This window comes from Manis javanica, chromosome 7 (assembly GCF_040802235.1).
Source record: "Manis javanica isolate MJ-LG chromosome 7, MJ_LKY, whole genome shotgun sequence".
Taxonomy (NCBI): domain Eukaryota; kingdom Metazoa; phylum Chordata; class Mammalia; order Pholidota; family Manidae; genus Manis; species Manis javanica.
In genome coordinates, this window is record NC_133162.1 from 26,095,183 (window position 1) to 26,117,340 (window position 22,158).

Genomic DNA, 22,158 nt, shown 5'->3' on the forward strand with positions numbered 1-22,158 from the left:
ATAGGGGCTGACAGGAGACTGGTGGAACAGGGAACTCAGAGACAGAACCCCAACCAGTGCTGACAGTGGAGGAAGGAGTGAGTGCCAGAGCTGGGGGTGGGGTTTCCTCACAGTGGGGCCTTTCTGGCCCGGCTCTCTCCACCAGCAAGATCCAAGGCTTCAGGTTTTGGGGCTAGTGTTGCTGGAGAGCCAGCCTCCCTCCCTGCACTTCCCAGCTCACCCTTTAACCGGGTGCCTCCCGGGAGCTGCAAAGAGGAGGGGGTGGGGGTAGGGGGAGCCAATCCAGGCGCCGAAGGGGAGAGGCGGCGGTGACAGCCGCGGGGAGGGGGCGGGCGAAGAGAGGCGGCTTGGCTCCGGCTCCGAGCTCAGCTCCGCTCTGCCTCCAGCTCTGCGCTCACCTACTGCCCAAACCTTCCGCTCCTGCTCCTGGACGCCGGGGTGGGCCCTAGACCCCGGCTGGGTCCCCAGACCCAGCTCCAGCCTGGACTCTCTCGGTCCCCAGCCCCAGCAGCGCTGTACGCCGCCAGGGGGCGCCGTGTGAGCGCCCTATCCCGGCCACCCGGCGCCCCCTCCCACGGCCCAGGTGGGACGGGAGGGGGGCGCCGGGGGCCATGCGGGGCCAGGGCCGCAAAGAGAGTTTGTCCGATTCCAGAGACCTGGACGGATCCTATGACCAGCTCACGGGTAAGTCGTTGGCTCAGGATTCGTGGGAGGAAGGGTAGATTACATACCCCCAGACCCTTAAGTCTCTTTGCCCCGGCTAGGCCCTTACCCACACTCTGCCCCATTCTCAGGTACCCTTCAGGCTATTCCGGGCAGCAGGACACTGGGATTCAAAGCCTTGGGCCCCACAGGGGTGGAGGGGGGCAAGCAGGTGGGCAGGTGGGGAGAGGCAGCAGGTGTGGGTGTGTGTGACAAGGCTAAGAGGGTGTCTGGAGTGGGAGGTGTTACGTGTGTGAGCTTCTGTCATTCTTTGTGTGTGTCTCTGTGTGTATATGTGTATGTGCCTCCCACAGCTGGTTGCCATGTGCCCTGAGCTTGGTGACGATCAGGATAGTGTGATTATGTGTGGCTGTGCAATTGCATGATCTCGCCTGACGTTTGAGATTGTGTAGGACCCTGATTGTCCTAATGAAGTTGTTTTGACCATGCATCTCTATTCTGTCTGCAACTGTGCTTTGAGTGTGTGAAGTGGCATATGACAACCAGAAGGTGTCAGGGCTTCATTTTATGGTGGTATGTCTCTGTAAGATTTTCTCACTATGAGCCTCCTGGGTCGAGCACTTGTTAAAGTGAGTTGTGCTGTGTTTTTGTAATCATGCAACCATGTAGGTTATGTTGGTGTTTGTTACTAATCGTGTACCTTCACGTGGCTGCTGTAGGGCTCTGTGTCAATGACATGTCTTACCTTGCTGCCTCTGGCTTCTTGGTGCAGAAGGGGGTCTTAGTGCACACAACTGCTTCCCCACATTCTCCACAAATAGCTCAGGTGGACCCAAGGAGGGACTCAGGTGTCCAGCTGCACAGCCTGGCTCCCAACCAGGCCTCTCTGGGAGGCTGCTCTCCCCCCATCCCCTCCAGCCTGGTGCCCAAGTGCCAGCACTCCCCCAAAAAACTACTCAGAGATCATTCTCACAACCTAAATAAGCACCTTCAGCCCTCAACAACCCTCCCTGAACTTCATCCAAACCCAGAGGAAAGCACATCCTCTTGCCTCTCCTCCAGACAACAGAAATAGACACAGTAGGCCTGAGAGGTGCCATGTGTCCACCCCTTATAAGAGTCCCCCCAAGCTACTTTGCAGCCCAAGTATCCTCTCTCTGCCACACTGGGGAAGTATGTGAGACCAGTATATCTGTGTCTGTGCATATTCCTGAGTTTGACAGGCAGATCCATGGGTTTGGGTGACTGTGTCACCTTGTGTACATTTTCACGTATTTGTGTTTCTATTTCATTGTGCAGCCTGCCCAACAGAGAACTCCACAGAGAATGGGAGGAGGGAGACTGTCTCCCTGTGGTTGAAACAAGCTGGGGAGGTGGAGGGATGCCATGTTCTTTGTCCTGAGGGGAGTGAGGTTGAGACTTGGAGATAGGAGAGAGGACTAGGGTGTAGTGCCTTGAGAAATAACCCTACTCAGTAACTCCTGGGAGGTCCTATTCACTATGCTGAGACCCCCAGAAGGGGGAGCCCTTCCACTCAAGCAGACCCCAGGTGTGCCCTTGTTGTGGCTCAGACCTCCTGGATGGAATCCAAAGGTCCAGCTGTCTAGCTGTGCTTTGAACTCTGTTTTCCACTACTTAGGATCCTTGAGAGTAGTATGGGCCCCAGGGCCCTCATTGGCACCACATTAGTCAAGTATTTGCTTATAGCTTTAATTGATTCTCCTCTTTACTGTAATCATCTCTTCCCCACTTAGTTATTTGAATGAGAGATTGGATGAAGGTGAGGGAGCAGGTATGGAAATGTGAGTACCAACTATGCATGACTTATGCACTCTGGGCCTCACTTTTCTCATCTGTAAAATGGGAAGTGCTAATTCTTGCCTGCCTGCTTCCCAAGAGAAATAAAGGTCAAATGTTGACAAGCGTCAAGAATCCTGTTCCATGTCAGCAGCATCCTAGCTGTAGATGCTACTCCACACACAACTTGTAGAAATAAGACTATCAGGTGCTCTCGGTTCGAAGGAGGGGCTTATTTTATATAGGGAAACAAATCGGGTTGGATCGGCGCCGTTTTTAAACGCTCTGGCGCTCCGAGATATCAGAGATGAATGAAGCCTGAAGGGGAGTCCTTGTCCGCGGTACTGAAGGCTTGCTCAGGGCCGAGGTGCGGTCGGGCCACCCGAATCCCCAAAGTTCCTTTTCTGTGGCAGGCAGGATTCCTGGGATCGGACATTAGGGTAGTCTTTAGCTCCCGTCATTCCAGGCCTGACAGAGAGGGAGCCCTAAAGTCATACCTCAGGGCATCCTGGGCATTCTCGGCCACCTTCGGTCCTCACTCCCACTCCAGGCTCAAACAAAGCTGGGGAGACTTACGGGGGAAAGAAATCCGAGTGCCACCCCGCCCCGCATCTAAGCCTTCCGGTCTTCCCTGCCCTGCGGGCCTCTTGGCACTGCGGAGGGGTGGGAAGAGGCAGCAGTCAACGGCGGTCCCGGCCTAGCCAGAAGCAAAAAAAGGACTGGAGACGATGAGAGAGTTGGGACCTGGCTGGCCAAGGTCTGAGCTCGGTCCTTGCGCCTGAAATCTTCGGAGTCGCGTCCCTCTGGCCATGAAGGTGGTTCCCCGGACTGGGGCGCCCCCATGTGGTCTTAGAGGAGCCTTGCTTGCGGAGCTGATTCCAGATGAGTATGTGTACAAACCAAGTGCCAAGATTAGCGTGAACTTTGGAGGTGACTCTCGCCTCGTGAATGTAGGATTTTCAACCAAAATACAGGATTCCAGTGGGAAGAGTGCCTCTCCTATAGTCTTTCCAAACTGTTTGAAGGCGTCGGTGGAAGGGTTTACTTTGAGCATAAGTGATAGGAATGAGTCCGGAAGGGGTCAGAGCCAGGACCGGGAGGAAGGGCCTTCTCCTTAGTGCATTTGGTTAGCAGTCAGTGTATGATGAGGGAGTCTGTGAACCTGCCTGAGCAGGACAGGGACTCAAACTGAAAAGGGATTCAGAGCCAGGATACAAGAGACCAGTAGAAGCACATCCTGGCTGCCTCTTTGCCACCCCCAATACATACTAGCCAGGTCCTCCTCTTCCCTCCTGCCCGCTCTCCCACCCTGGTCCAGGAAGTATGGAAGTGTTGGAAGTTGTCATGACAACTACGCCCTCTTACCCCGTAGCACTTACGGGCCAAAATGGGAGGAGGGGCTGAAGAAGGGCAATAAAAGGTAAGGTCCATTTCCCTCTAGCTCCTTTCTCAAAATTCGTGGGTGCCCCCCCCTTCACCACAAAAATCCAGAAAACGTTCCCAGATAAGGCTGTGAGGAAAGTCCGCGCTGCCTTATCCCCTACCTCGCTCCAGGCGGGGGAGGGTACTTAAGATGAAGGGGCCAGAGTGAATTGCCCTCGCGCGTCCGGGAGAAGGGGAGTGGACGAGGCTCCGCTGAGGACCTGGTGCGGCGGGGCCCGCCCTCTCGCCCAGTCCACGCAGGGCTACTAGGGCGGGGGCGGAGACGGGACCGCCCCGGGTCTTGGGGGCGGAGCTTGGCTACTGAGCTCTCTGCCGAACCATGAACCGATGCTTCCGCAGGTGCCAGAGCCCGTTGGGGCAGGCAGCGCGATCCCTCTACCAGCTGGTGACTGGGTCATTGTCGCCAGGTATGAGGAAGGGGCTGGACCCTTCAGTGAGCCAAGTGGGATAGGAGACTTACAGAGGTGGGGAGGGGAAGGGCCATTCATAGAGATGGAGGGAATAGGATCCCTCAAAGAAAGGGGGTTTAAAGGGCAAGACACCTGCAGAAGTGGAACTAGGGTTTGGTAGAGGAGATAGGGATCTTCAAAGAAGAAAGGAGAGGGATAGGCATGGTCCTTCAAAGTGGTGGAGGGGTGGTGGAGGGGGCTGACCTTTTCACTGAGGGCAGAGTGGGGGGCCTCAGTGGATGTAAGGACAAGGCTTCTCACAGGGTTAAAAGGAAGAAGGTTGCAGCAGAGCAGAGAAAAGGCACAACCATTTACCAAACTTCTTAGTTTAATGTGATCTTAAGATGACTGGAGTCAATGTCCAGATAGAAAAATTGCTGAGGTGGGACTGGACTAATATGAACTCAGTGAGTTCTTCATACATGATGGAATGGAGATCCTTGTATGGCAAATGGGTGGTATGTCACTGTTTTGTCTCTCTGGGAGTCTGTAATAAAGAAGTTGAGCATTTACAGGGATTGCATATCCCTGGGATTCTATGATACTGAAAACTACAGGTACCTGGAGTTCTATGCCTTACAGTTGGGTTGAGGGTTACTGAGGCACACTAAGTTAATCATGTAGCCTTCATAAGGTTGTATTTTGATGTGGAATTTACATGTGGATTGTGGGTATATACCATGGGACTACTGAGATTTGTGCATCCTCTGCTGGGTTTTCTTAGGACGGCCTGGGCAGGACCTACAGAACCCTGCATCCCCTTCCCACCTGGCCTGGGGAGACCAAAACAATCTAGCCTGTAGCATTCTGGGATCTGTAGTTCTCTGGCCCTCTCCATTGTATCCGCATGGGCCCCTGGAATGTAGGCAGGCTCTCTTTGCCATAAGGCTTCCCAGAAGGAGGGGAGATGGGGCTGAGCCAGATCCCTGCTTGGAAATCTCTTGTGGAGCATGTGCCCTGGCTACTCCCTTGCCACCACCACCACCAAATCCCCTGCTTGGGCCTGTCTTCAGTGACAGATGGCTGCAGCGGGACTGGGCCAGCTCTCAATCTTAGCCGGCGTGACTTCCAGGCCCCAAAATAGCCCCAAGGCCTAGGGAGGTCATTAATCACCTGATGCAGCTGGGGACTGCTGTGTTTTGGTCTGACTGGGGATGGAGCAGGGCTCAGGGACTGAGAAGAGGGCTCTGGGATCTTCACTGGGTGAGCAAGGGCAGACAGGAAAGTGGGACAGTTGCTTAGGATGGATTCCTGCATAAGGTAGTATTACTCTGGTTTGAAATGTGGGAAGTAAATGACTAAAAGGTAGGAATATCTCCGTGGTAAGGTATACTGGACTTAGGGAGGTTGTACATAATGCCTCAAGATAGTTTTTGAGTCCTCATTCTGCTTGAAGTGCTTCCATTAAGACTGCACTCCTTTGGGTAAAGAGCCAAGTAACACAGGGATGCTTGGGGAGGACAGATCTAAGCAAGTTTCTCATAGGGCCTTGAGACTTGAGAGGTCTCTGGGGAGAAGGGACAGCCTGAAGAACAACTCACTTTTACTTCTGACGGACCATCCCACCAAAAGCCTGGTTGATTTGGGAGCTTGAGTCCCTGTGAGGTTGGGTCAAGGTCTCTGAAGGTTGAGGACCCAGGGACAAGGCCACTGGTGGTGAGATTGTCAGTCCATCTGTGAATCAGCAGCAGAGAGCAGGGAGTTACTGCTGTGCTGTCTCTTTCAATCCAAGCAGCCTGGCTTGGCCTTCAAGCCTCCATGAATCTGACCCTTTTGTTTGGTCTTATCACTCACAGCTCCCCCAACACAAACTAAGCTAGTCACCCAGGATCCCTTGATACTACCACACACATTGGAGAGACAGCCTAAGTGAGCTGGCTGATGGTTGGTTCTGGTTCAAATCTTGATCCATTCTAGATCATCTGTGTTAACTGTGTAGAAATCACTTCTGTGAGCCTCAATTCCTCTATCTGCAAAATGAGTATACTACTACTCACTCTAACCATGTCAGCTGTAAACAATGGAATAATAGACCCTCCAGTTTATTATAAGGACTAAGTGAGATGATACATGTAGAGTAACTGTAGCTTTGGGGGAAGTGTGTTCCCAGCCTGGGGTGAATAAACTGGTGTGACTGAAATCAGTGAAGGTAAAAGCTAGATTATGAGAAACGCTTTTATTTTCATAATGAGGCCTGGCTCTGGCTCTGTTGCCCCCTCTTGTCACTGCTCTCCCCCCATCCCCTCCAGCCTGGTGCCCAAGTGCCAGACCAATTATGCAGTAGAGGGAAGGAGAGAACAGCCTCTCTCCCCCACTTGCCCCTAAGGCTTCAAAAAGCTGTAGTGGTATATGGAAATAGGCTAAGGCCAGGCAGGAGATTCTGGAAATTTAGTGCTTTACACCACAGTAACCATGACACAGATGTGCCCCCTAAATATCTATCCCTCTGTTGACATTTTAACCATCCTTTAAGAACCAGCTCAAAAAATACCCTCTCCAGATTTTTCCTGGCCTTCCTCTTAGAAAGCTTTTACTATAGCTCATTTCATGGCCTACCCAGAATAGTCCCTATCACATAGGAATGCAACAAATTTGTAGGCACACTACAAATATTTTTTGAATGAATAGATGCTTTATAGTTCTCAGTGAGCTGTCTCTTTCTACCCAGTGGAAGCCAGAACCCTGTTTGGTTCACCTTTGTTGCACAGGCACTAGCTCAGAACCATTCAGTTTGTATAGCTCTGTTTTTTTTTTTTTTTTTAACATCTCTGCCCTCATGGAGCTTGAAATCTAGTGAAACCAGGACAAATCCAGAAAGATCTGGGTTCAGATCTGCATTTTCTGTTAAGTAGGTGACCTTGAGCAAATCCCTTTCTCTCTCTGGGCCTCACCTCATGAATAAAAAGGGCACAAATACTATTCATTCTTTCTGCTTCAGGGTTGTCTTGAGAAACCATCAAGATAACATTGTGAAAAGGCTTTGTGAATGGTTAGGAGCTATAGGAAAGGGGGGAGTGTATTGTTACTAAAATGGTAGCAAACATTTCAGTAGTTACTCTAACAGCTTTCCATGTATCAATTCAGTTACTCCTAGTAACCATATGAAGTGGAAAACCAACGTACACAGAGGTTAAGAACTTGCCCAGTTAATTGCAAGTTGCAAAGCTGGGATTTCAACCTGCAAAGTCTGGCACCTTGGCCTACACTATCACCTACCATGCTATGCCTCCTGCTTTTATGGGTCCGACTAATAACAGTACAGAATTAGGTGCTGAATTTTGAGAGCCCAACAATGAGTTCAGTAGACATTCAGGTAGCTAGGAGCCCACTGAGGGCTGGAGGCTCTGAAGGGAAGGAAATTTAAGCTGCCTCTAAAGGATAGATAAGAACTGTAGGACAGGAGAGAAGGTAGGGCATCCAGACAGAAGAAATGGCAGGAGCAAAGGCACAGAGATGGCATTGAATTTGGTGTGTTTGGGGGACAGTGAGGAAGCCAAACTGGCTGACAAAAAAAAAAAAGAGATCTGCTGATGAGGGTAGGGGGAAGGGCATTAAATGTCAGGTGTGGAATTTGGACAGCAATATGGAGGTATTTGCTGTTTTTATTTGTAAGTCTGTAACCTCTAAAGTGTTAAAAAATAAAATCATCCAAGTAAATTTGAAGATCTACTTGGCTCTTTTAAGTTATTCATGAATGGGGCAGCATCCCCTCTAGCAAGTAGAGAGAGACTCCAAGGAGTTGTACAAAATGAAGGTTTTTATAGCTGGGGCAGCTGATGGGGTGGGTAGTTATTAGCAGAATTGAGAAAAAGGGATTGTTTCAGGCCAGTTCACTCTTTTTTAGGGGAAAAAACAAGGTGGGTCATATGATGCAGATGACCTCTTTTTTAAATTTTTTATTAAAGTATCATTGATATACAATCTTACGATGGTTTCATATAAACAGCACAGTGGTTCAACATTCACCCGTATTATCAAGTCCTCACCCCGTCCATTGCAGTCACGGCCTATCAATGTAGTAAGATGTTACAGAGTCATTAAGTATTCTTGCTGTACTACTGTCCTGTGACCTACCTATATTGTGATTGCAAATTACAGTGTTCCGTAATCCCCTTCTCCCTTCCCACCTACCCTCTCCAACTCCTCTTTAGTAACCACTAGTCCCTTCTTGGTGTCTACGTCTATTGCTATTTTGTTCCTTCTGTTTTGTTTTGTTTTTATACTTCACAAATGAGTGAAATCATTTGGTATTTGTCTTTCTCTGCCTGTCTCATTTCACTGAGCATAATACCCTCTAGATCCATCCAGCAACCCATGTTGTTGCAAATGACAGGATTTCTTTTCCTTTTATGGCTGAATAATATTTCATTGTGTATATGTACCACATCTTCTTTATCCATTCATCTATTGATGAACACTTAGGTTGCTTCCATATCTTGACTATTTTAAATAATCCTGTGGTAAACATAGGGGTGCATATATCTTTTCAAATCAGGGATCTTGTTTTCTTTGGATGAATTCCTAGGACTGAAATAACTAGGTCAAATGGTATTTCTATTTTTAGTTTTTGAAGAGCCTCCATATTGCTTTCCACAATGGGTGAACCAATTTACATTCCCACCTGTAAGTCTGGGGAAAGGAAATCCCAGGGCAACATACCTCTAAAAACCGAAATCAGTCAAAGGGATAAATAAAGTTTAAAATCTGTTTATTGCTCACAAACTGCAGTCCTGGGCCGGCTCTCTTTCCTGCTCCAGCAGAAGCAAAACCTGCCCTCCCCTCACCTCTTGGGTACAGATAAGCCCTCCTTGCCCAGATAATTACCCATTGATATGGAGATGAACTTCTCTCCACCCTTGAGGAATGATGCAAATGCACTAAAGCCATACTTCTTTCCACCTTTGAGCACCTGTTGATATGCAGATGTACAAAAGCCAGGCAAGATATTCTGGAAATATTACAATTTTACCTACAGGCCTCCCCTCCAGAAATCTCACCTTACAATTTACTCATTCCCCCTCTTCTGACCAAACTAATGACATACAATAGCAACAGCAATAAAATCATGATAATCCCAAGTCAGAGGATTCAGCCTATGCAGATTAAGTAAATGTACTTTACAGCACAACCTCTCACTAAGCACAAAATGTTTCTACACTTGTTTACTCATTTCTAACAACTATGCTAGATTACTCACAAAACTTTTACAAAACATTAGACAAAGTCAAGCCTCTCTTTAAGCATTTTTTTCTCGACAACAGCAACACAATCACGATAATTCTCAAGCCAGAGGATTCAGCTAGGTTCAAAGTACCATGCACATTAAATCCAAAGCTTGTCCATTCCAGCCATCACGTGGCAGCTGCAGCCAGGGGACACATTCAGGACACAAGGACTGTAGAAGCAAATAACCACTTTACTGTTATTACAGGAATACACAGGAGGCCAGCTTCCAGGCTTTTCCCCCAAGGTGCCAGAAGAGCCAGCCATTGCCAGTCCATGTGTCAAAATGTCCAGGGCCATGTCCATTTATTTTTTTATTTTTTATTTTGGTATCACTAATCTACAATGACATGAGGAACATTGTGTTTACTAGACTCCCCCCATCACCAAGTCCCCCCCACATACCCCCATTACTGTCTATCAGTGTAGTAAGATGCTGTAGAATCACTACTTGTCTTCTCTGTGTTGTACAGCCCTCCCCATGCCCCCCTCCCACATTATACATGCTAATCATAATGCCCCCTTTCTTCCCCCCCCTTATGCCTCCCTTCCCACCCATCCTCCCCAGTCCCTTTCCCTTTGGTAACTGTTAGTCCATTCTTGGGTTCTGTGAGTCTGCTGCTGTTTTGCTCCTTCAGTTTTTTCTTTGTTCTTATACTCCACAGATGAGTGAAATCATTTGATAATTGTCTTTCTCAGCCTGGCTTATTTCACTGAGCATAATACCCTCTAGCTCCATCCATGTTGTTGCAAATGGTAGGATTTGTTTTCTTCTTATGGCTGAATAATATTCCATTGTGTATATGTACCACATCTTCTTTATCCATTCATCTACTGATGGACACTTAGGTTGCTTCCATTTCTTGGCTATTGTAAATAGTGCTGCAATGAACATAGGGGTGCATACGTCTTTTTCAAACTGGGCTGCTGCATTCTTAGGGTAAATTCCTAAAAGTGGAATTCCTGGGTCAAATGGTATTTCTATTTTGAGCATTCTGAGGAACCTACATACTGCTTTCCACAATGGTTCAACTAATTTACATTCCCACCAGCAGTGTAGAAGGGTTCCCCTTTCTCCACAACCTCGCCAACATTTGTTGTTGTTTGTCTTTTGGATGGTGGCCATCCTTACTGGTATGGGGTGATACCTCATTGTGGTTTTAATTTGCATTTCTCTGATGACTAGCGATGTGGAGCATCTTTTCATGTGTCTGTTGGCCATCTGAATTTCTTCTTTGGAGAACTGTCTGTTCAGCTTCTCTGACCATTTTTTATTGGATTATTTGCTTTTTGTTTGTTGAGGTGCATGAGCTCTTTATATATTTTGGATGTCAACCCTTTATCAGATCTGTCATTTATGAATATATTCTCCCATACTAGGATGCCTTTTTGTTCTATTGGTGGTGTCCTTTGCTGTACAGAACCTTTTCAGCTTGATATAGTCCCACTTGTTTAATTTTGCTTTTGTTTGCCTTGCAGGGCCATGTCCATTTTATTCTTAATTGCTGTACCTATCCTTGCAACACATGTCTAATAAAGTGGGTGTGCCTTAATTGCTCTCAATCACTGGCAACGGGCCACAGGCTTCAAAGAGACATTCTAGGCCCCTCTTGGTGGTTTGCTGATCTGTACAAGTTGCATGGCTCTTCTTCCAGAATTGGCTGACTTCTTCAAAGGTCAATGGCAAGCCCCACTGACGGGTTACAGCCCACATTGTCTTTTTCCCCACGTACACCAAATGCTGATGTAGCCATTGGGTCACATCAGAGGCAGGCTTTCCTTTTAGCCAGCACACCTGGGCCAATAATACATCTGCTTCATTATTCCCTGGGGATGCCAAAGGCAAATGGCCAGTCACACAATATACGGTAGATGTCTGTGCAACACCACTTCATGGCCTTTGGGTCCAGTCTATCACCCACCCAGTGGTGAGTTAGGTGATTATTACCTTGGTCAGAGCTTTTCCGGCAATGGGCTTTGTAGCCAGCAAGGCGTGGTACAGAGCAGCCAGTTGCTTTTCTGTTAAGATGTACCAGACCTCTGCTCTTTTCCATAGTTGTGACCAGGCTCTAGCCGGCAGCAGAAGGAGCAGCAGTGGCAGAAGCAGTAGCCTTAGACTAGGGCCACAGGGCGGGGTCAGCATGGCCAGCAGTGGTGGTAGTGCCTCCATGACCACACGAGTGTAGACACATGTCCCTTGGTGTGAATGCCACTTCTCCCCATCATTTCTTGGGGCAGCTCTCCCAAAGGTTGCCCTCATTTTAACAGATTTTGGGTTCAGAGGAACCCTGCCGACTGTGCCAGATGTAAGTCCAGGGAGAGGAAATCCCAGGGGGAAATACCTCTAAAAACTGAAATCAGTCAAAGGGAGAAATAAAATTTTAAATCTGTTTATTGTTCACAACTGCAGTCACGTGCTGTCTCTCTTCCCCGCTCCAGCAGAAGCAAAACCAGCCCTCCCCTCTTCTCTCAGGTACATATAAGCCCTCCTTACCCATTGATATGGAGATGAACTTCTCTCCACCCCTGAGGAATGATGCAAATGCACTAAAGCCATACTTCTCTCCACCTTTGAGAGCCTGTTGATATGCAGATGTACTAAAGCCAGGCGAGATATTCTGGAAATATTACAATTTTACCTACACCACCACACATGACCTTTTACAGAAGGTGGAGAAGGTGCACGTGATGGATTATCTTAATGACACTTATCAGAAAATTCCTGCCTGATGACATTTTTGGGGGAAGTTGAAACTGTAATCATGTTTAAGTTTTAGGCCCTGGTTTGGTGACTTGGCTGAACAGAAGTGACCATGTTTGGCCTGTGTCTTTTTTAAACAATTGTTTGAGAAACCAAAAGCAGTCCCTGACTTGACTTCTTTCCAGAGGAGGGATTGGAGGGGCAGTCTGGGGATCAAGCAAGCCTACCTGTGGTGTTCCCTCCTTCCCAGTCCTTTCCACATGTTCCATAAATTTCGGGAGGTGGAATGAGAGGGAAGGGGTTAAGATATGAGATGGAAGCCTGACCCCCCAGTGGTAGTCCTGTAGAACTGCAGATCAGGGAACCTCAAATGAACCTTAGGAACTGGCCCCACCTACCCCACAATGGGGGCTAAGACACTCATCCCAGAGCTGGACAAGGGGCAAGGGCTCCCTCTGGATCAGTTCTCCTAAACTGAGCCTCCTGGGTGAGTGAGCTAAGAAAGACAGTTTAGTGTGGTGGTTTAGAGCACAGGCTCAGAGTCAGACTGGGTTAAATTGAGGTTCTGACACTGATCTTGGAGACTTGCTTAACATCCTGTTGCCTTAGTTTCACTGCCTATAATGTGAGGATAACAGTACCTCTTTCACAGGTTAATTGTGAAAATCCAATATAATAATGTCTGTAAGCACATAGAATATAATCTAGCGTTCAGTGAGTACTCAAGGTTAGCCAACTGTGGCAGTAACTCAGGCTCTTATCTTCCGGCTCACTGTTTCTGCAGGTCTCTCCCCATCCCCACCCCTACCCTGACCACTGAAACACATAGACACACACACACAGACACACACCCCACAACCACCACCAGCAAGGACCTGGGAAAATGGGGGAATGGCTACAGGAATGCTAGAGAGGGTAGGCATGGGTGGCTCCCTTGGAGGGTTTGGACTTCCTTCCTATCCTGGGCCTCTCCATGAGCTCAATAACAGTTCCCAAGGAGTTGGCAGGGCTTTGGCAGCTCCCTTGAGAGGCCCCAGCCTGGAGGAAGGGAAGAGCACAGTCCCTCCTCCTCTCCCAAGGAGCTTGAGTCTCTTGTTCCCAAAAGCAGCTGCAGTAAGTTCCCTTTCCAGGGGGTTGTGATATGGCTAAGTGGCCTTTCTCCTGCCCTGGCTATTGGACCTAATCCTAACCTCCCTTGGGCCTCAGTTTCCCTGTCTGTGGTCTGTGGAAAGAGATGCTTCCCCCTCACAGTCTCCATGGCAACCATGATCGATGGTGGTGGTGTCCTCCTGACAGGAAAGGTCACTATCTTCTTCCCCTTATATTCTCATACAGTTGCATGCAGATACAATTACACAACCACCAGAGACTCATACTCCTAATTATAGGACACATCCATACTACCAATCTTCAGACCCAACTCCTTACTAAAACACAGACACCTCATATGCTGTATATACTCAGAAGTGCTCCAAAACCCTCTCACACACACATACCACAGACACTCAGGTCACAAGACACATACCTAATAAACAGATGCACAATCATGTGTAAACAAATACCCAGACACACAAAAGAGACACATATACCCCGCACAGACAAACAGGAATATATACCGAGAAAACACCCAGACACCCAGAACATATTGTGACCGTGCATCTATTTCTTATACACGTGCAGCTCATAGTTTCTCACAAGCACACAGCACCCTTCCCTGCCTTCTCCCTAAGCACACCCCCCCTTCCTCTACCCCCTTCCTTTGGCACAGAACAGCCACAGGGTGTTTGGAGGAAGCTGTTCTTAGGGATAGAGGCAGGTCACTGCCTCCTCCTCTGGCCTGACCCATCTTGGTCCATATCCTTCACTCAAAAGGCTGCCGAGGAGGAGATCCAGTCCATAGGCTGGATGAGGAAGAGGCTGTGGCTGGGAGGCTTGTGGGGCAGAGGCGGGGGAGGGGGGAGAGGGAGGAGATCCAGGGAGGGAACAGGGGAGGGAGTCTGCAGGCGGTCTTACTCAGGCTGGGGAGCCTAAGGGGGAGGTGGTGTGGGGAGGGCAGTTGTTGTCAGGCTCAGCTGGTGGGGGCCATGCCCCACGCCCACAATGAACCTGGAAGGGCTGGAAATGGTTGCTGTGCTTGTGGTCCTCGTTCTGTTTGTCAAGGTCCTGGAGCAGTTTGGCCTCTTTGAGCCTGTGTCCTTGGAAGGTAACCCAGGTGTCTGGGCTGCTGGCTGGAGGGACACCTCCCTGCAGTGTTGGGGTGGGAATTACTCTGATGTTATGACTGGGACAGAAGTGAGCAGGTTAGTGATTGGATAGGGCATCTGGAGAAGTGAGGAGGGTATCTGGGGGACTGGGTGTCAGAGAAAGGTGAGAGAGAGCCAGGGGCAGGGTGTTTGGAGAGGTGAGGAGGAGTACTGCATGGGAGGACTGGGGTATAAGATGAGGAGAATCTGGGGGGCATAAGAGGTCTGAAGACAGGTAAGGGTATCTGGAATAGAGGACAGAGGTTCCAGGGATCCTAAGAAATGACCAGATTCCTGGGGAGTCCTTTTGGAGCCAGGAGCCCACAACAGCTCTGAAGATGTGTGTGACTCTCCACACCTCCACTGTTGCACATGTAGTTTACAGAGTGTGTGTGGACTCAGTGTGTGAGAGATACAGAGAGAGAGATGCGTTCATCGGTGAGAAAGGAAAAGCATATGACTGTGTGAGCCTGGGTATGTGAGAAGGTGGGTGTTTGGCTTTGTGAAATGGTGAATGTGACTGTGCCTGAGGGGGACAGGTTGTGGGGCTGTGCCTCTTTGTGTATAGGATTGTTGTTTGGTTGTTCCTAGAGTTCCCCAAGGGTATACCCATGAACTCCATACCCAAAGCTTGGGAAGGTGGTGGGTTCTTGAGGGACAGAAGCAGGAACACTGTGAATAAGACATTTATAATTAGCTATGGCAGGAGAGTGAGGGGTGGATCAGATCAGGGATCCCAGTTGCTCCCATGACCCAAGGCCAGAATGGTCTCCAGGGCCTAGACATTTTTGGGAATGGGAAATCAATTCTCCAGCCCACCTCAAAGTCAAGTGGGGAGAGTGATATTGGAGGTAGAGAGGGGAACATATTCTGTCACCGCTGGAGAGTTTTGGCCTATCCCTCCTTTTCACACCAAGAACTATGCAGCTGCATAGCATCGCTATCCCCCAGTTCCACCAGGGACAAGAAAACAGGCAAGAACCATGATAGGAGGGATGTAGGGTAGACACCTGGGAGAACTGAAAAGATGTGAGGGGAGCTAGGGACAAGAGGAAGGTTCATGAATTGCCTGCTGTAAGGTACAGTACAAGCAGAAAACTCAGCCCATGCTTCAACCTCTGCTGCATTTTTTGGGGTGGGGTGAGGAGCAGGGATTGGCCCTAGATGAACTGGGGTTCACCCAATCTTGAAAAGCTGAAGTCAGTTGCATTCTAATGTGCCATCCCCTTCAGACTATTTGGTCGAAAGAGGGGTCACCCAGGAAACCCAGGTGTTCTGTAGGCTGAAGGCAGCCCCTTTTTCTTCTCATCTTCCAAAGAGGCTAGAGGTGACTGAATCCTGGGAGTAGGCAGGGGGCCAGGTAGGATGTGTATGACGAAGGGGAGACTGGGAGAGGCGGGGGGGCTGCTCTTCAGCCTGGCGGGTCGCAACTACACTGGGCACAATCCGGCTTCAGGAAACCAAAGTCTGAGCTAATGGAGCCCTGGGCTGGGGGCCAGACTGCCATCGATCCCTCACCCAGCCCACCCTCTCCCTTCCAGCTCTCCACAGCTGCGGGGGCGGGGGGGAGTGGGGGAGGACTTGTGGGAGGATGAGGCAGCACTGACAGAGCTGTTTCCTCCAGGAGCTGGGCCTGGTCCTGAGGGTGGAGCCTGGCTGGAGGGGGTGAGGTCTGCGTGGGAGTAACCAAACCCCGGAGTTGGGGCCTGCCAGGAACTGAGGCCAGCTTAAGTCAGTATGTCAAGTCTGGTGGGCTCTGGCTCTGGAGGCTGGAGGTGGTTGCAGCAGGGCGACTGACACACCAAAGCGGTAGATCTTACTGGTATGTAATTAGAGCTGTTAGGACACGTGTAAATAAGGGGAAATGAGGGGAACCATGATCAATGGCGTTCTGGGTAACCCCACATTACACCAGAATACTCACCTCAAAGGTCTGTTATTGCTTCAAAGTTGAAGATCATTTCACCATCAGAGAGTAAGCCATACTGGAAAGGAGTGGAAAGGGACAAACTTTTAGGGTGGATGAGTTTGCTAATGAGGAACTGTTCCACTGGCAGGAAGGTTCTAGGTGCTTTGGAATTAAGGGTTATAGGAAACAAAGGTGGGTTTACTCAGTGATACAAACCCAGGTCCTGTGGGTGAGGTGCAGTCTTAGGTATCTGGGTGCCATGGCCACTTAGGTCACTGTGACATGGGTATGTGTCATGGTGACCTTGATATGTGTCATAATGTTTTAATGTCACAGTGCGTCATAGTGTTCTTAACATACTGTGTCACCGTGTTCCAGGTCAGTTGCATTCTAATGTGCCAAGGTCATTGAGTGTTCTTGAGTGGTTCTGTCATGCTGCGTGTAAGGTGGCCTGTATGGGTCCTCATATGTGTGTGTCATGTTTGCTCTGGGTCACATTTGTGTATGTTTGTATTAAGGAGTACTAGGTCAAAGTGTGTGCCTGTGTGTATGTATGTATTGGGGCCTGCTTAATAAGGCCATTGGGTGTGGATGCTTTATGGGGTATCAAGCTGTCTCTGTATGGCATCCATCACTCTGTGATTTATCATTCTGTGTGTTACTATACACACCTGTCACTGTATGTGAGTGTGTGTGCGAGAGGTGTTCCTACCCAGGCAATCCTTGGGTTGGATATCACCCTCAGAGATCCAGCCATAGCAATGGAGCCAAGGGCACTGGGTCAGCAGTGGCCAGTGCCTGCCACCACCACCCCACCTCCCACACCTAGCCAGCCACTTTGCTGCCGTCGGTTGTGGCTCGTTACACAAGGTGCCCAAGCTGCCTTGGTGGACTTCCCATGCCTGTGAAACCCACTGGGCATCCCTAACCCAGCCCCAAATAAATACCTTGCCATTCCCCCCAATCCTCTATCAATACCCACCCCCTATCCGGGGTTGATTTGTGATGGTGGGGAGGTTACAGGGAACGGAGGGACCGCGGGGGTTAATGTGCCTTCCTGGGGTCTTCTCTTTTCCCAGGCCACCCTCCAGGCCCCACTAAAAAAGCCCTGAAGCAGCGGTTCCTCAAGCTGCTGCCGTGCTGCGGGCCCCAAGCCCTGCCCTCAGTCAGTGAAAGCAAGTGCCTCTCCAGTGCTTCCGGGGGCGGGACCGTATGTGTGGGGTGTGACCAGTGCGAGGCGAGCGGGTGTGAGTGTGAGACCAACGTGGCCAGGGTTGGCTCTGTGTGTGTGTGTGTGTGTGTGTGTGTGTGGCCAGTGTGGCCAGGGTTGGGTGGGTGCTGGCTGGCTGAGTGAAAGGGCGTGGCTACAGTGAGATGTGTGATGTGGTCAGTTAGGGGGTGGGTCCCGAGTGTGGGCACTCACCCTCCTGCAAAACCCGCAGAGCTGAGTATTTGGGTGAGGCCAGTGTCGGAGGGCTGAGGCCTGGGCCTGCCTTGGTGCCGCCAGTGTGGTGGGAGGAGACCAGACGGCCGTGAGGGTCTGTGTGTGGCTTAGGTGGGCTACCGCTGCTCGCCCCGCCCCGGACATGTTTTGGGCCCCGTGAAGTTTGTTGTTAATGCCACTGAATGGATGCAAGGTGCAGAGGACGGAGCCCGCCTTCCTCCAAATTCCAAGATTTGAGGTTTCTAGTCCCAGCCTGGTCCACACTAGAGTAACCGCTTTGTTTCCAAGCCTCATTTCGTCAGTTAAACCTTTTATAAGTTATATAGGCCCATATTGTGGTTATTATCTGAGAGTATCGTTGTGTTTGATTCTGCTGGGTCCCACGTGGGGGTAGATTCGGAAAAAGAATAGGCGTGAATCCTGCAAGGATGTGTGAATGGGGTCCATTTCGTGTGTCTGTGCCCATTCATTACGTGTGCCTTTGCGCTCGGGGCTGCGGTGGGTGCATTGTAACACGTAAGTTTGTGAGATTTGCTGTGAGTGTGAGGGGCGAGTGTGTCTGCAGTCGTGTGGTCTTCCACTTTCTTGGTGACAGTTCGCTCCCTTCAGCATTAGCCGTCCCAGCCTCCCTCCGCCCCCACAGACCCCGCCCGCTGGACCCAGGTGACTTACTCTCCTAGTGGGAGCGTGAGTGGGGGACTTCGGGAGTTCGGGGTGGGGGCACTTGCCTGGGGACTGGATGTAGGGGGCTGGGGCGGGCCTAAGATGGGGCGGAGGTGGGGCCTTTGCTAAGGCTTTTACTTGGGGCGGGGTCAGGGTTGGGGTCCCGACGGGGCTTGGCTGGAGCTGGGTGGGGCATGGCTCTGGCATGGCTGGGATAGGTGGGGCTTGGCTGGCGGGAAGGGTCTAGGCATGGATCGGGCACTGCAAGATCCGAGCTGGGCGAATCTGAGTTGGTCTGGGAAGGATCTGAACTCGGTCCCGCAGACGCTCGGTCTCGAACCCATTTTTTTCACTCTTCCCTTTCTGGGACAATAATGTGGCTTGGTGCCTTTCCCTTCCACCAGGGATGAAGGGCCCATGGGCCAGCACCGAGTCGGACCTCTGGCCCTGGGGCCGGGCCCAGTTATAGACTTAGAAACTAACCGTCTTCTCTCCTTGCCTTGATGTCCTCCGTTCGGGTCCAGGGAACTGGCAGACTGGTCTCCGGTGTCAAAGCTGGGGAGGATGATGGTTGGGTCGGTAGTTTTTGAAGAGGGTTCGAGGGGGCCGGGCCTGAGGCGTGGCTGTCCCCACTCCCCACTGACCCCTGCAGACAGCGTGGAGGATGAGTTTGAACTGTCCACCGTGTGTCACCGGCCCGAGGGTCTGGAGCAGCTACAGGAGCAAACCAAGTTCACTCGCAAGGAGTTGCAGGTCCTGTACCGGGGCTTCAAGAACGTGAGTGCAAAAAGCGAGTGGGTGGGGAGACGGGTGGAGCAGAAGGGGGGCGCCTATCCAGAACTTTAAGGAAAAGGATGGACTGGGTGATTTGAGGAGTATGAGGGAAGGGGAGGAGGAGGGAGAACCCCTCCGCCCCCGCAAATCTAACTTCTAGTGGGCAGTTCTGGCAGATTTGAGAAGGGGTGGAGCCTGTAGATTGGCCTGTTAGTTCCTTGGGGGGGTTTTTTGGACAGGGCGGGGGAGCACTGGAGATAAGGTTTGCCTCCCACTAAAAGAACACGGTAAGCCTGGAGGCAAGATTTTCCTTCTGAGAGTTTCTGGCCTGGAATGGGTGGTGAGCAGGAGTTTTGTCACTGTCCTCAATCTGGTCTCTCCCCACCCAGGAATGTCCCAGTGGAATTGTCAATGAGGAGAACTTCAAGCAGATTTACTCCCAGTTCTTTCCTCAAGGAGGTAAGGGTACAAGGTCTGACAGGAAGCGGATGCCCATCTCTAGGCAAAGTCTAGGAGAGAGTTCTGGAGGGGCTGGGAATGCCAAGGGATAGAGGGGTTTGGGGAGCCCCACGGAAGTAGGAAATCCTCTTCTATCTGGAAGCCAGGCTTACTTATTCACACTTACCCTACAGACTCCAGTACATATGCTACTTTTCTCTTCAATGCTTTTGACACCAACCATGATGGCTCTGTCAGTTTTGAGGTGAGCTGGAGGAGGTGGGCCAGGGAGGCCTGTTTCCTGGGGCTTCAGGGCCAGCATCCACAGGCCAGACCCACAGAGGGGGTTGGATGAAGGGAATCTGAAGACACAACTCTCCCCCCTCTCCTTCCCAGGACTTTGTGGCTGGTTTATCGGTGATTCTTCGAGGAACCATAGACGACAGGCTGAACTGGGCTTTTAACCTTTATGACCTCAACAAGGATGGCTGTATCACCAAGGAGGTGTGAAGAGTTGGAGTGCTTGTATGTGTGTGGGGTGCAAAGGGCCCGTGGGAGGGAAACATGACCCACATGTACATTACCAGCAAGGGGTGAGGTCTGCCCTAGGTCTCCTGGTTTGGAGGCTGGAGGCTCTGAGGAGGGATCCTCTTCTCTCTTGGTCTAACAGGAAATGCTTGATATCATGAAATCCATCTATGACATGATGGGCAAGTATACATATCCTGCACTCCGTGAGGAGGCCCCAAGGGAACACGTGGAAAGCTTCTTCCAGGTGCTTGGGACTGGATAGGCTGGAGGGTCCTGGAGTGAAGGGAAGGAGGTGAGGTCCCAGCAGGGAACTGACCGAGTTGTACCTGCCTCTCTCCTGCCATCCCTCCTGTTCTCCCTATCTGACTACTTTTTGCAGAAGATGGACAGGAACAAGGATGGCGTGGTGACCATAGAGGAATTCATTGAGTCTTGTCAAAAGGTACACGCCCCTGCCCTCCACATTTGCCTGGTCTGGACTCAGGACCTGATTCAGTGATATACAAGAAGGCTCCTTTGGGCTGAGTGCCATCTCCCTAACTCGACCCCTCTTCCAAGTCCTGTTCCTGTACAACTTGGGGTATCTGTCCCTTCCCAACCTCAGGTTTCTCTGGGTGTCTCCTTTGCTACATCTCTGAATGTCCCCATTTATGACTCAGTGTCCCTTTCCCTGTCTCTGACAAGTTCTTTTTATTTCTCTCTCCAATCTGCCTCTCTCACACCATGGCTACAGGATGAAAACATCATGAGGTCTATGCAGCTCTTTGACAATGTCATCTAGTTCTCCAGGAGAGGGGGTCAGTTGTCGTGGGGGGACCATGATCTAGCCCTAGTCCAGGTTGACCTCACCCTTCTCTTTCCAGGTCTGTCCTCATCTTTGCCCTGCCCTGGGGGCTGTAGGAATCCAAGAGCCTTGGGATTCAGTGGTCCAGATTGCTGGAGCTGAAGGGGCCAGGGAGTGAGCAGTATGTTCCTGACTCCTTACGGCTCCCATCCCCTTCCTGCCTGACATTTAGCACTGAGAGCACCCCTGCTATAGGAAAGGAGTGGTTCTCCAGTCCTACCCCCACTCTAGAAACCACAACACTAAACAAAATCTCTCCTGCTATGGTGCTTCCCCTGTCCTTAATCTCACAAACAGGGATCTCACAAACAGCCTTCTCAGAGAGGCTGCTGTCCTTGGCACTGACTGGCCTTGCAGACCAGGTCCTTTAAGTCCTGTAGGTGGGAAAGAATGTAGAGGGTCTTAGGAGGTGGCTGGGGTAAAAAGCAGAAAGGCCTGGAGATTGTCAGTGAGAGCTCAGGCATGCCAGACTATAGCTTGGGACTCTGGAGGTCTGCCACCCCAAGCCATCAGAATATGATTTCCCAGGCTCTTCAGACCTTGTCTCCTTGAAGTGCCCCAGACACTTTCCATACCCTCCTCAGTATCCCAGGAGGGCCTGGATTCCTGACATCTGGCTCATTCCTGGAATTCTTCCTTTCCTTCCTTCCTGTTTGTGTGCTACTGGTTGGGGGAGATACCCTGGCTGATACATGCCAAAGGCCTAGCCTACCCTCTCTGATGGCTACTACTTAAGTTTTCATTTGCCATTTCCTCTAGACTTGGAGGCACAGAGTGAGTCAGGGACCATCCAATGGATGCCTTAGAAGAAAAGGGAGAGAGAGGCAGGCATAGCACCTGAATCCAGTGCAGGGGCATTCAGTACAGTCTTTTACCTACCCAGGCTCTATTCTAACCCCCCTACAAAGCCCCTTCAATTCCTACCTAAGGTCTCTTCTTGTTATATTCAATCTTTCCAGAGATGCCCTGAATACATCTAGAAGGCAGGGACCATAGGGCCCAGGTCCCACCTCATTGTCAGCACCCCTGTCATGCT

At 50.5% G+C, this 22,158-nt stretch overlaps 1 protein-coding gene and 1 long non-coding RNA gene across 16 annotated transcripts; one reads left to right on the plus strand and one right to left on the minus strand.

Annotated features, from left to right (window-relative positions):
• Nucleotides 1-301: 301 nt before the first annotated feature.
• On the plus strand, nucleotides 302-21,415 carry KCNIP2 (potassium voltage-gated channel interacting protein 2). Of its 14 annotated transcripts, XM_073240518.1 has the most exons (11): nucleotides 14,288-14,479; nucleotides 17,508-17,603; nucleotides 18,482-18,535; nucleotides 19,188-19,312; nucleotides 19,699-19,768; nucleotides 19,942-20,012; nucleotides 20,144-20,251; nucleotides 20,418-20,522; nucleotides 20,658-20,720; nucleotides 21,012-21,028; nucleotides 21,142-21,415. In XM_073240518.1, the coding sequence occupies exons 1-11, from the start codon at nucleotides 14,377-14,379 to the stop codon at nucleotides 21,176-21,178; spliced, it is 849 nt and encodes a 282-aa protein (XP_073096619.1). In that variant the 5' UTR covers nucleotides 14,288-14,376; the 3' UTR covers nucleotides 21,179-21,415. The 14 variants fall into 14 exon arrangements, with proteins under 14 accessions (XP_017529849.1, XP_017529845.1, XP_073096622.1 ...); XM_017674360.3 differs by lacking the exon at nucleotides 14,288-14,479 and adding an exon at nucleotides 302-684 and having other exon boundaries at nucleotides 21,012-21,415; XM_017674356.3 differs by lacking the exons at nucleotides 14,288-14,479; nucleotides 21,012-21,028 and adding an exon at nucleotides 302-684.
• LOC108405933 (uncharacterized) lies at nucleotides 11,944-20,538 on the minus strand. Of its 2 annotated transcripts, none has more exons than XR_012133067.1 (5): nucleotides 20,332-20,538; nucleotides 19,019-19,249; nucleotides 16,444-16,504; nucleotides 15,144-15,191; nucleotides 11,944-14,520 (listed from the first exon to the last, which is right to left on the minus strand). It is a non-coding gene; the product is annotated as an uncharacterized lncRNA (long non-coding RNA). The 2 variants fall into 2 exon arrangements; XR_012133066.1 differs by lacking the exon at nucleotides 20,332-20,538 and adding an exon at nucleotides 19,935-20,071.
• Nucleotides 21,416-22,158: the final 743 nt, after the last annotated feature.

Excerpts from the sequence above, each read along its gene's own strand:
- KCNIP2 (XM_073240516.1), top strand. The coding sequence starts at position 14,377 with ATGAACCTGGAAGGGCTGGAAATGGTTGCTGTGCTTGTGGTCCTCGTT. Across the intron at positions 18,536-19,187 it reads ACCCCGCCCGCTGGACCCAG|ACAGCGTGGAGGATGAGTTT; the intron begins GTGACTTACTCT and ends TGACCCCTGCAG. Across the intron at positions 20,013-20,143 it reads ATGGCTCTGTCAGTTTTGAG|GACTTTGTGGCTGGTTTATC; the intron begins GTGAGCTGGAGG and ends TCTCCTTCCCAG.